The sequence below is a fragment of the Macrosteles quadrilineatus genome, unplaced genomic scaffold, assembly GCF_028750875.1.
Source record: "Macrosteles quadrilineatus isolate MER2022 unplaced genomic scaffold, UCM_ALF_1.0 Scaffold_3__2_contigs__length_128488019, whole genome shotgun sequence".
NCBI lineage: Eukaryota > Metazoa > Arthropoda > Insecta > Hemiptera > Cicadellidae > Macrosteles > Macrosteles quadrilineatus.
This window is the reverse complement of record NW_026542596.1, coordinates 31,869,399-31,882,171: the sequence shown is the minus strand read 5'-3', so window position 1 is coordinate 31,882,171 and position 12,773 is coordinate 31,869,399. Positions and strand designations below refer to the sequence as shown.

At 35.6% G+C, this 12,773-nt stretch overlaps 2 protein-coding genes across 13 annotated transcripts in view; one reads left to right on the top strand and one right to left on the bottom strand.

The window, feature by feature from the left end:
• Nucleotides 1-6,742, bottom strand: part of LOC128988590 (heterogeneous nuclear ribonucleoprotein Q-like) — a 50,839-nt gene extending 44,097 nt beyond the window's left edge. For 8 of the 12 annotated variants that reach the window (XM_054409998.1, XM_054410004.1, XM_054410002.1 and 5 more), the window contains exon 1: nucleotides 6,618-6,741. The gene's annotated coding sequence lies outside the window, so the exon portion shown is untranslated. Of the gene's footprint in view, nucleotides 1-6,617 lie in introns of all 12 variants that reach the window. The other 4 variants (XM_054410001.1, XM_054410005.1, XM_054410010.1 and 1 more) reach the window with 2 other exon arrangements.
• Nucleotides 6,743-10,529: 3,787 nt separating this feature from the next.
• LOC128988589 (uncharacterized) overlaps nucleotides 10,530-12,773 on the top strand; it is a 31,880-nt gene continuing 29,636 nt past the window's right edge. Inside the window, exon 1 of the mRNA XM_054409997.1 lies at nucleotides 10,530-11,219. Coding sequence (XP_054265972.1) covers nucleotides 10,723-11,219 — 497 coding nt within the window. The 5' untranslated portion in view covers nucleotides 10,530-10,722. The remainder of the gene's footprint in view (nucleotides 11,220-12,773) is intronic.

The following is a 12,773-nucleotide window of genomic DNA, read 5'->3' as shown; positions in this document are numbered from 1 at the left end:
AAGTTAATCATGGTGTAACAGTGGTTTCTTATCGCTAATATTCAAGACTTTTTATTCACTTGCATTTTAATATTTTTGATTTAAATGTTTATTTTTATTTTGTGTCAAGTGCAATTCTATCAAAAAATTACGTTAAAGTAACTTAGCTTAGTCTTCATTAAAAGCGGTAGACAAATTCCGCAAACTGCTATATAAAACATGAACTATATAGATGAACTGCCACTGCGAGTAAGAAATAACTACAGTAAAACCTTGTTGAAGGTAATCCAATATTGACAGGACCATAACCGATAAAAATATGACATAATCTATCGGACCAGCTCTGTCAAAGATAAAGAATTCAAGTAGAAGTTAGTTAGTAGGATAAACGAATTACCAGATAAACTGATTTTTGAGATGTACACAGTTTATAAACGCCTTCAGAAATTCTCTTCAATACCCGCAATACAGCGCAGGACAATCGCAGGACCTCGCAATACAGGAGGTTGTTGTGTTTCCTTTACGAATGTGTTCTTATATACAACTTTGATTCTTTACATCATAAATTTTGCCTTTAGTTAGGGTTATTATTTAGGTTAAAGTGGAAACCTTTGCAGATAAACCATAATCACGGATAAATGAATACCAGATAAACAAGGTTTTAGTGTACCTTATCAATTTTTTTACAGTCAAATAACTTAGCACGTTCGCTGCTATAGCAGTAGCGCTGCACTAGCGCTGCTCGCGGTCTACTGCTAAATCAGTAGTGTGCTCCTCTGCCAATCTTTGTGTCAGTATGAGCCCAAGCACACGGCCGGGAATGTTGTGATTGTTGCCAGGCTGTGGCTTAGAATACAAGCATTATTTTGGTGTAGGTTGGTACTAAACATTCCCGTAAAATCTCGTCTGGCAATGCTTTTGTCCCGGTTTCGGGGATTTTCTCTATTCGAGCCATATTACAAAGACACTGGTTATTGATCCCGGCAGTGCTACTACCTTTGGGTGTTTCAATGAACTACATCCACTTGCTCTTTTGTGATTCGTCTTGCTGAGATATTTCAATGCCAATAGCGATCGCTGATTCGGTAACACGCCGGGCTCCGTCCAGACCTCGCCGCAGTTTAGGGAGCGTGTTTTGTTTTAAGAAAGGACTATTTTAAATGTTATAAGATGACGATGCACCTGTACATTTACCTGTAAACTCTGTACGTTATGTGCCAATAAACATTCGAACATGATTATTATAACCCTTCAAGTAGCAGTGCGATTAACTTAAGTTGTAAGCCTAATAGTCACGGTAAATTGGTGTTTAGTGGCAGCGACTTTTCGTGTTTTTGAACTCTAAATAGGCCTAAACGTTAAACACTAAGTTATTGTAAAATTAAAAAATTTTTATAGGCTTAAGTTACCAATTGGCAAATAAGATTACTAACTTTCATTTTATTATAAATGAACTTACAGTAGACCTCCTCTTAACAGGGTGTTTACCAGTAAGCTATTTGAAAAATCAGTGACATTTCGGGGACATTTGGGGGCCCTATCTACAAAAATCAGTGACATCGAACTAGGTAAATTTCTGCGAGTTAATTTTATATTTGCTGTTGAAGTAAAAAATGTATATTAAGTCACAAACAAGGCCTAATATAAATTCAGGATCTTAATGTTAAATATGTTAATGTTACATTTTCAAACGCCAGAAAACAATCATCCCAAGAAAACAATCAATTCTCTAGAAGTGGCAAACTGATCGTAGACATATAAGTAAAGGGAGTGAAGAGAACAATAAATAAATGTTAAACAATAAACATGATAAACATGATGTTGATCAATCGTGGAACTTATAATCATTAGCTTCTACCATGGATAAAACACACTCATGTTTTATCTATGCTCCTACTCATAAAGTGCTCATCTTTTAGGATGCATTTCCTTATGGCTGATTTCAGGCTAAATAAAATACAACTGAAATATGTTTACAAAATACTGTGTTTAGTTTATTTCGTTATAATTCTGGGGTTGGACAATGACCTCGAATGCGAGCCACCGTGAGTAGAGTGGGCGGGGGGAAGGGGATTCCAATTGCAAAACAATTATACAAAGTTGTTTATCAGAAATTCCTTGTTCGGTTTGACAATTATTTATTATTGATTTAGTAGGAACCATAGGAGAAATATTCGAATTAATGCCATGATTTGCTTTTTACATAAAAATACAACATTGCACAATCTTTTAAAAAAATGTCTGAACAGTCTTTTTATTGGAGGTATTTTATCTAGTTTACGTACATGGAATTGACCTCAACCTTACGGCTACAGGAGCAAGTTAGCATTATTTGCATGATATTTTCGTGCCGGTGAGACACAGGTTTTGTCTAAATATTTAGTGCTGTCCCAAAAATAAATCAAAATCTGTAGGTCTCCAAAAATTTAGGTGACAATTTAAGCAAATTCCGTGACAATAGGGGACATCGGTGACACATTACTAAAATCGGTGACTTTTCGGGGACTTTGGTGACATCCGTGACAGGGAGACACCCTGCTTAACCAGACTCTTCGGGACCGAGGCCAGTCCGGATAACGGGTTTTCCGGTTAAGCCGACGTCCCCAAACACTTGTTAAAACGGACTGTGATGTTCGACTTAAATTTAGGAGAGCATTGTAGTTAGACAATATGTGATCACTGGTCTCAAATCATTCCCACGAGAACAGTCGTTTCAGTAAGTTGTGAGTTCAGAAGGATGTAAGTTGTGACATCCTGCCGATCTAGTCCGGTTAAACCAATGTGCTGATAAAAATCGTCCGTTTAAAGAGTCATTTCCATCGAGTTTAGTCCGGTTAAACCGATGTCCGGTTAAAAGGTGTCCGGATAAGAGGGAGTTCACTTCTTATCACAAAAAAGGATCAATGGAATTTAGCAAACAAGGGAACGAAAGTTTCGAGCAAAGTTAGTTGCGCCATGTGTGTGTCACAAAACTGCCAAACATCAGGCCTAACTTAAGTTATGTTTCAAAAAATCACAGTAAGGTACAAGACAAGTTATTTCTTTCTACAAAGAAACTGGAAGTATGTTACCACTCACTTCACTCATATTTGGGTTAGAATAATTACTCACACAAGTGGCGTCCCCATCTCAATGATAGATTAATTGATAAGTTAAATTATTTGAAATTGAAGGGAGGATGTTTTTGACCTCTGGGGACCAACAAAAAAAGTAAATCGGTCCTGGGTCTAGGTCTAACTAAAATGAGACCTACGGTACTTAACTTAGCTTAACTTATTTCCAATAAACGAAAATTTGCTATTCTTCAGAAGGGAATATAATTATTCCGTAAGTTTATGTCTACACTGGGAAAAGACTTCATTTTAGCAAATTTCCCATTTAGGGAATTAGCGAATTACATATAGGGAATAAGCTATTACCGTCTGTCTCATGGTAAGACCTGGACCCGGGACCGATTTCCTTTTTTGTTTTAAGGTCCCCAGAGGCCAAAAACACCATTCGTTCAAATTCATATATATATATATGTCCGTTAGCACAGGCCTATATATATTTATATATTTGTATGTTTGTACATTTGTGTGTGTGTGTCCGTTAGCACGATAACTCGAACAAAAATTATCCGATTTTAATGAAATTTGGTATAAACATGTTTTAAACCTACATTTATTCGAACGAGTTCGCAAACCAGCATGATCGGACCATGGGAACGGGGGTTTATGGGGGGTTTTATGCGGTAAAAATGGATTTTTCCCTTTATTGACCCTAAAAAGATAAAATTTTTGAATTTCTTTCCCAACCATTTTGTAGAGCTTAAAAAATAAATAATTTAGTATATTGAAGCATTGTTGTATGCCTAAGGGTTACGGAGAAAATTCAAAAAAAGGCAAATTTAAAATTCTCATGTTATTCTTATGGAGAAAATGAAAACTGTTGTAGTTGACTTGTTTACATGGATATATTTTGATCAAATTAGGCAAATTTATTTAGCCTATTTCATCCTATAAGTTAGCCTAAGTTACTATTGACGTTCGGTCAAAAAACACTGTTTACTTTCCCCGTAAGTAGCAGCAAACCTAAGCACTCGTTAAATCTAATGTTATTTAAATTGGGAATAAATATGTCTTATTTATGGAAATATTTTAGCCTAAGTTAGTAAAAATGTAATCAGACAAGTTGAAATTTGCTTATTCTGCAGGTTTGCTGCAGCGGGGGTATTTAGTCTACTTTCACTTTTTAACACGCTAACTTAAATCCAAAAATCAGTTTTTGTTGGAGGAATTAATAATAAGTGGTTGTAAAACTAAGGTTAAAATTACTAATCTAAGGTTCATTAAGCAGTAAGTTAGTCTACTGATGGTAGCCTAAGTTTAATATGGCGTGATCTGGGCGGGTCCGTAACTTATGTGGGCTGAGGACCGAGTGAGGAGAAACAACATCTGTTTATACTCGACTTAATGAGGAATTAAATTAAAATAATCAGCTCTCATTTAGACATGTGGGGAAGGTAGGTCGGGTTTTAAAGCGGATTTGTGACTTAAACTTAAAAGTGTAGTTTAGGTTACAATGTACCCTACCGACGCACTAATTTAATGCTAAGTTACCTCCAGACTGTTTTTGCACAATTGAAATACTTAAAACGTAAGTATAAGTAAACTTAGTGGGTGAAACACAATAAAATAACAATAACTTGTAAAAATTGCTAATCTGGCAATAACTTAAAAGTGCCAAGTGGTTCAACCTGGATAACAAATTTAATAAATGCCTTAAATCATTTTGATTCATAAGTTAACTTAACCCTCCGAGTGTTATTTGTCGAAGCTTCGACACATAACACACTTTGTGTAGTGTTTTGTGTCGATGCATCGACTCACAAACACTGTTTACAGCGAAGGCTCTATGACTGACAAAATCGGATTGAACTGGATCGAGTTAGGTATCGTTTTATTTGTCAGATTCTAAGCTTTCTCCCTAAGACTGTCTCTAAGCGCTTTTTTTTCTCGAGCCGATCATAATTGTAGCAGACAGATGACGTCGTATTTGTAATCAGCTTGGTTAACCTCGAACCGATGACTGATGTGTTTTATTACGTTTTTCATTGTTTTAGTGTTAAAAATCAAAAGTAGTGATATACGTGGTGCATTATAAGAAGATTTAAGTGATTTTGAAGGGCTGGTTGATGATCCTGAAGAAGTAGGTAGTGATATTGATGTAAATTATCAGCCAGATTCCTAGCTATGGTTAGGCTATGCATTCTTAGCTAAACGCTATGTACTGAAATCTGTTTTTTGCCCATAACTTATTTATTTGCAAATCTACTTCCTTATATTATTATATTTTTGGAATCCTCATATAAAATTTAGAACAAAGTGGCTATTTTCAAATATTTATAGGCCTATAATTTATACAATTTCATTGAGCGCAAACTCTTATTTTTCCAAAATTTTTTTTTAAGTACCTTAAAAATTTTTTTGAAACAAATGTTCTTTATGTTTTATGTATAATACCTATTGAAGCCCATGATTTTCCAAACAAAATGGTAGGTATATAGAACAGTATAATTAACATTGTTTTTAAGCTTCTCAGATCCGTTTTAATAGAACCTTGCTAATGCGCAAAAAATAGGCAGACATTAAGGCCAAAACTAGGGACACTCGGAGGGTTAATGCCTAAAAAACTTGAGAAGTAAGTTTATCTAAGTTTAGGTAACTTAACTTAGGTCGAAGTCAATTAAAAAATATGAACCAGGCCTAGGAATATCCGATACAATAACTTAAGTTAGGTTCATATTTAGAGAGCTTGGCCCATAACTTAAGGCCTATGTTATGTTACGTTTCAACTATCCTATTCAAATTATGTGACATCCAATTCAAAACAAATACAAACAAGGAGGGTGAAAAAAATCCCCTAACCCAGATCTGGACAACTGACCCTCCCATTTAGTCATCCTGCATGACAATAAGGTCAGGTTTTTCCCTTTTACTGCTATACATAAATTAGCATAAGTGATTGTTGAACACCTGATAAACCTGCCAGAAAGTATTACTTAACAGGCCTAATGGTGCTTCCTATTCTACCCAAACACCACCTCTTCCTGAAGGTCCAAATGTGTCTAGACTAGGATATCCTAAATTATTTAGCCTACCGTTTATTTGGATGAATTCGAATTAGTAAACAATTTCTCTTACTTAGAATATGACATAAAATAAAATTCCGTAGGCCATCTTAATAATGCCAATCCCACAATTTGGCTAATAAATTACTTCAGCCCTAGGACAAGGCTACACCCAAATAGGCTATTGGTACTTACTTAACTTAGTAGGTGTACTAATAATTGGACGACGTTTAACCTGGTTAGATGATAAAAATTATTATGTTATTAAATAAACATAACTAATGAATACATTATATCTTTCAAGAATCAATACGATTGGCGGCAAAATAAAATATTTCTTCGCGAACTTGCGTCTAACCGGCCGGCATTTATGCACAAAATTTGCAAACGTCTAATACGCACTATTCGGCGAACACTAGCAAAACTTATGAACACAAAAAAATGTATGCACTATTCTACACAAGAATATCACAAACATATACATGAACACCTAGGATATACAATATATATTCAAAATTATATTTACCTTTATTTTCTGATCTAATGAATCCTCCGAAAGGGAAATGGCGGCAGACAACGTCAACGTGATCACATTTTACAAGGGGTTCACAAGGGGACGCGCAAGGGTATCCTCAAACCCAGACTCATGGCGCGGCAGCCGATTGGAAATCAAAGACGACGGCACAACCACAACGGCACAACACCTTGCACAATTGAATCCCGCGTCGGAATGAATGATATGAATTGGATATACGGCCGGGGACGGAAAGAGCGGGAAAGGGACGGCTAAGTGGAAGGGGAATCTTTTTGCGTCATTCATACGTCACACTGCCGCCCGATGCCTTTCAAACATGTACGTATGTGGTACAATTTGTTTTTTCCTACAGTCACCCGACAAAGTTGGCTTCCTTGTACTGTTTATAGTACAGAAAGCTGCTAATTGCTGCATATTTATACTTTGCCGTTCGGTTTATACTTTGCCGCACATCAGGATTCCAACGAAACAACACAAAACAGCGTGGTTGTTCTATTATGCACGAAATCCGTCTACGCTTGGAAATAGGCTGGCAACACTTAAAGATAATAATACTATGAGCAGCTGATTGACTATTATAACTACGATTTAATCTGTCATTTCGTGTTTATAGTTTCGGTATTTCTGAACTTTCTGGACTTTTCTTTTAAACGTTTTTAAAACATTCCTACAATCTTAATAAACAAGAAAATACCTTTAAAGCATTTTTTTTAGGCGCGGAAACCACTTCAAACTACAAAAACATACGGAACTATATTCTCAAAACGTGGAACACATTTCTTGCTGAGGAAAAATAGCGGAGTGAAAAGGACCGCGGATACTGCTTTCTCTAGGGCACCATTTGTGTTGCCAGCTGAACCTAAAAACGTGTTGTATAGTGTTTGAAATACTAATTATTTATATGCTTTATAGTGACTGTAGGAAAAATATAATGTGTAATACGAGTGAAAAAGGCCTTTGCTGCACTCGAGATCATTCCGCACTCGCCTGCGTAAACATTGCTCTAGTGTGCAGCAAAGAGCCACTTTGACCACTAGTTACACAAATAACTATTTCACTATGGTAAAATGATGGTACTTTGATTAGTTTGTAATCAATCGCAGAATCACGGAAGTTTATTTCAAATAGTAAAATATTTTAATCTTTTAGTGTATAGTAATAATAGTATAAATAGGCAACTAGTTGTTTTTTTTTTTCAATTTAATATTTATATTTAAATTATACCGATGTGTACTGTACGATTGTCGCGACTATGAGCTCTTTTCTCGCTCGTGGTCGCGGCAATGTCGTAAAATCGTTACCCCTCCTTAAATGTATTTTATCCGTCCGTATGTGTCGTCGTGTGTATGTGAACTAAATGTCTACCTGCCAAAGCTACAAAATGTGGATTTTGATGTTCCTGTACTACGATAGTTTGACAATTGATGGTGTTCCGAAACATGTAACTACAAGTACAAACTACAATTTGGAACTGCATACGAGATAATAACCTTCACCTTATTTTAGTAAATTAATACAATCGTTCACTATATTTAATGAGCACATTATTTTCTATCTTAGTATGCGATACTTGTTAGTAATTTTAGTCATAGTGTCTGAATTTCAATAAATAAAAACCTGTTATAATGTAATAATTAACACTTTTTAATTGTAAAATAACATTCGGTGATTATATGGAAAAACTATAGGATGTTTTTTTATCAATAGAAATACTTAATATCAATGATTGCACGTTTAGGTTTATTATGTTTTGTGACTATTCGATAAGTATATAAAATAATTAGTTTCCTTCAAAGATTCAATTTGATTTTAAAATTTTGTTTTAAAAAACCAACAGTAAAAATTTGAATCCTTGCAACACTCTTAACATTGACAGGGTAATCTTAAGTGAGCGCCTTATTTTCCTATCGTGATACGTGATACCAATTCCCATTCTTAATTTGTCTGAGTTTGAATAGAATTGTCAATTAAAATATACGAGAGGTCGTCCAGTGGTCGAAACTCGACCAAAGATTTGTAATGTACAGACTTCTCTATTTTCACCCCATACTGTAAATAAAACATGTGATTGGAGTTTCTTCAATTTGTTTTGATTTTCTGTTTATATTTTGTTGTTATTTCGTCACCAGCATAGAAACGCATAAAGCCCATGTTAATTTTTTTCAAATTTCAAATTCATTTTTTGTGCTTATTTCTGAGCCTATTTTAATTTTTAAAGGGATTCTGCACACCTACGGAAAAATATCTTTCTAACAGTATGCGAAGATTTTTCCTGCGATGCACATGAGCTGAGAAAAAAGGTTTTAAAGAAACATGCTTGCCTATTAATATATAGATAGATACCAGTACTTTAACATTTTTAATTAGCAGTTTGTCAACAAATATGAAAATGTAATATATGGCAATCTTGCACTGTTGTCCCGCCGCAGCAAACCTGCCGACTTAGCGAATTTCTATTTACCTGAGTGGATTTTCAATTAAATCTATTTATATAACAAGTACTTATGTTTAACAAGTACCAAGGTTTGCAGAGGGTGATAAAGTATGTTTTTAGATAAACATTGCAAGCTTAGTATAAAAATCAATAAATTTGCCAATTATGATCAAAATAGGCTATATCCATAAACAAGCTCCGTAAGAATAAAATGGGAATTTTTAATTTACAAATTTTTGAATAGTCTCCGGTAGCCAATAACAGTAAAAAGACACTTCAACATAATGAATCATTTGTTTTTTAGCTCTACAAAGTGGTTTAAAGAGAAATTAGGAAAATGTATGTTTTGAGGGTCAAAATTGAGAAAATCCAATTTTTACCCCATAAAACCCACAAAAACCTTCGTCCCCATGGTCCGATCATGCTGGTGCGTGAACTCGTTCAATGTTTTCCTACCCTACACCTTAAAGCCAAATTTCAAAAAAATCGGGGAAAAAACTGCTCAAGTTATCGCGTTCACGGACGTGTATATACAGAGAGTGGCTGAAAAGTAACTTGCACCCCCCTTAACTTTTCAACTAATTGAGATATTTGAAATCTGTGTAAGGCAACCTTCTTAGATATGAGGGGCTACAATAATTATGGCAAATTTTGAATATTTTGCCCTTAGGGGTAGCGGGGGTAGGGGGTAGCTAATAATTTTCAAACGGCAAGTATAGTCGAGTTTGGTATCATTTTACAGATCTTGACGAAATAAAACAATTGACATAAAGAAAACGAAAATCGGCCCACTAATAGCAAAATGGCGCCCTAAAACGTATCAAATCCAAATGACCATGAGGGTGGCTGAAAATTAACTTGTACCCCCCTTTACCTTTTTAACTATTTGAGGTACAGTATTTGAAATCGGTTTGTGGCAACCTGTTTCGATATGAAGGGCTACAATAATGATGGTAAATTTTAAAAATTTTGCCCTTAGTGGTAGTGGGGGTTGGGGGTAGCTTAAAATTTTCAAACAGGAAATATGGTCGAGTTTGGTATCATTTTACAGGTTACAGTTATAGTTTGGTCTTGATTTACAGGACATCATTTACCTCGAGATCATGGTGTAATCATGAACGCCTCTGCGGCTGCTGAGAAATCGCAGCTTACTCTCTTTCGCAGTTGATGAGGTTTTATAGTTTTATTTTACATCCTGAGAATAAAAGTTCGACTCGAAAATCAAACTACCTAAAATCTTTTATCAAATTTTTAAAATTGTTCACAAATACCTAAAATAAAAGATAGTTAGCATTTCATACAGTATGTGAATGCGGTCTAATTTCGATTGAAATAGCTGTGAAGAATGATCTTTTCTCAAGTTGTCAAAAAGTGTGGGGCGAGGCTTTCCTGTCAACCAACAGTCAACGAGTCAACCGCAATCGGCGCAATCCCACCCCACCCCAACTGAACTGAGTCAGCCCAGCAAACTAGTCTTGTCTGTGTGTTGTGGTTTCTGTTTTGTTGTTGTGTTTTGCCGTCGTGATTTTGCTCAGCTCAGTGATAACGAATTACATCGCATCCTTGTGCTTGGATTAATGAATAAATTGTGGCGTTAATATGGATTGAATTTGTATACAATTTAAAAAATAACCTTTCTAAAGAAGAGCCGCTCATCTCAAGATGTACGTTTCATCCTTGCTTGTCTTAGTTGTTATAGGGCTAGTGGGCGTGTACTGTCAATATGAGTGGCAGGCAAGAGACGCATTTGACGAAATAAGGATGCGAATGGATAAAGTAACCGGGGACAATTGTCCGATTCAACATATGGGGGACCTATATTTACCTGAGGATTCCGTTTCACACAAACCAGATATTAAGGAAGTAAATGTTAACCCTGTTTTCCCCAATAGGACTGCCCTACTCCATTTGCACAACATGGCCCTAACCAGGTCATTTTTCTTCAGTTATATTTTGCAGGCAAGATTTATACGTCCAGCAATAAACGATACATATGATCCGGGAATGATGTATTACTATTTATCAACAGTTGCTGATGTTTCTGCGAATCCCTACATCAATGCCAGTGCTATCTATTTTTCACCTAATATGGCTTACTCTCCATCTTACAGAGGGTTCTTCAACAAAACAATGCCCAAATTTGCACCTAGGACATATCGGTAAGTTAATTTTTTCCTCTTGATTAACTTAGTCTAACTTATAGCCTAGCCTATGACCTATTTTAACTTAATGAAACGGGTAGACTTCCGTATCTGTTGTCAGAAACAACCGAATGAAAATATCGATTATTCGATATATCGAATGAAACAAAACAATCGAGATATTGAAAAATCGACATAGGCCTATTGATCGATATTTTCATTCGGTTAAGTAAGTTTTTGACAACAGATACCTATCTTACAGAAGTCTACCCAATGAAACATAAAAAAAAACAGAAGACTTAACTTAAAGGTAATACCATAAAAAACAACTTAAGCTAAGAATTAGCAATCAGTTGAGAAGCAGTTTACAATTCTAAAGCTGTGTCAGTTGGCAGGCAGGTAGGCCCTACCTTGAAGCCTTAGTATAGGCCTATTTCAAGTTAAGCTACTTGAGGCAGGTAACCTGCCAGCCTGTAAATGTGACTTAAGCCAAATTTAAAATTCATTACAAGGCCATGCGTAGGCTCATGTTTAGTCTAGCCAACTAAGCCTATGTAGGCTAGACCGGGACATCACAACTCTCTAAAATGTTTCCCCCTTTATCAATCTGTCCATTATCAACTAAGTTAGCTTGTCATAAGTTTACGCCTACAGTGTCTTTTTGCATATCATAACCCTTTTTAGGAATGGCATTAAATTAAACTGCTCGCCTGAATTCAACACTTAAACTACCGGTACCGGTAACTTAACTAATTCTAAACAGAAAAAACTTAATGCAAGTTGGGATAGGTTATGTTTTGATACGATACTTAGCTTTAGCATAGTCCATTTCAAATTCATTATTTCCTTAATACAACCTTGGCATAACTTACTGCTGTTTTCAATTATTTCGTCCTTCATCTATCTATCTATATCTATAAAAGAGGAAGTATGTACCCTATGGACTCTGAAACCGCTCGACAGAGTTCGATGAATCTTTCAGGCATTAGGTATAAAGCATAAAACATTTCGATATAGCCTACTAAATTATTTGTTTTTTAAGCTCTTAAAAAATGTCTGGAGAGAAATTTTTGTGTTTAGAGGGTCAAAAATGAGAAAAACCCAATTTTTACCCCATAAAACCCCCCGTTAAACACCGTTCCCATGGTCCGATCATGCTGGTTCGTGAACTCATTCAAGTTTATCCCGCTTTAACTTACACCTTCAAATAAAATTTCATCAAAATCGGACAAAAATTACTCAAGTTATCGTGTTCACGGACATATATATGTTTATATATGAATTTGAACGAATGGTGTTTTTGACCTCTAGGGACATCAAAATGAAAAAGTGAATCGGTTCCGGGGCTAAGTCTAACCTACGGTAATAGCTCTACTTCCCTATACGGAAATTCCTTAAAAACTAAAACAGGCTCTTAAAATACAGGGTGGGGCAGCATAACTTCCTTTTTTTTAAATGTGCGCCATTTTGTTTGTTCATCTCATAGCGAAGAGCTAGCAGTCTCGTTCGAGAGAGGAGGTTATAAAGTTTTGTCCTTGCACAGTTTAGTCGCCATTATGCCTTGGAACAGTG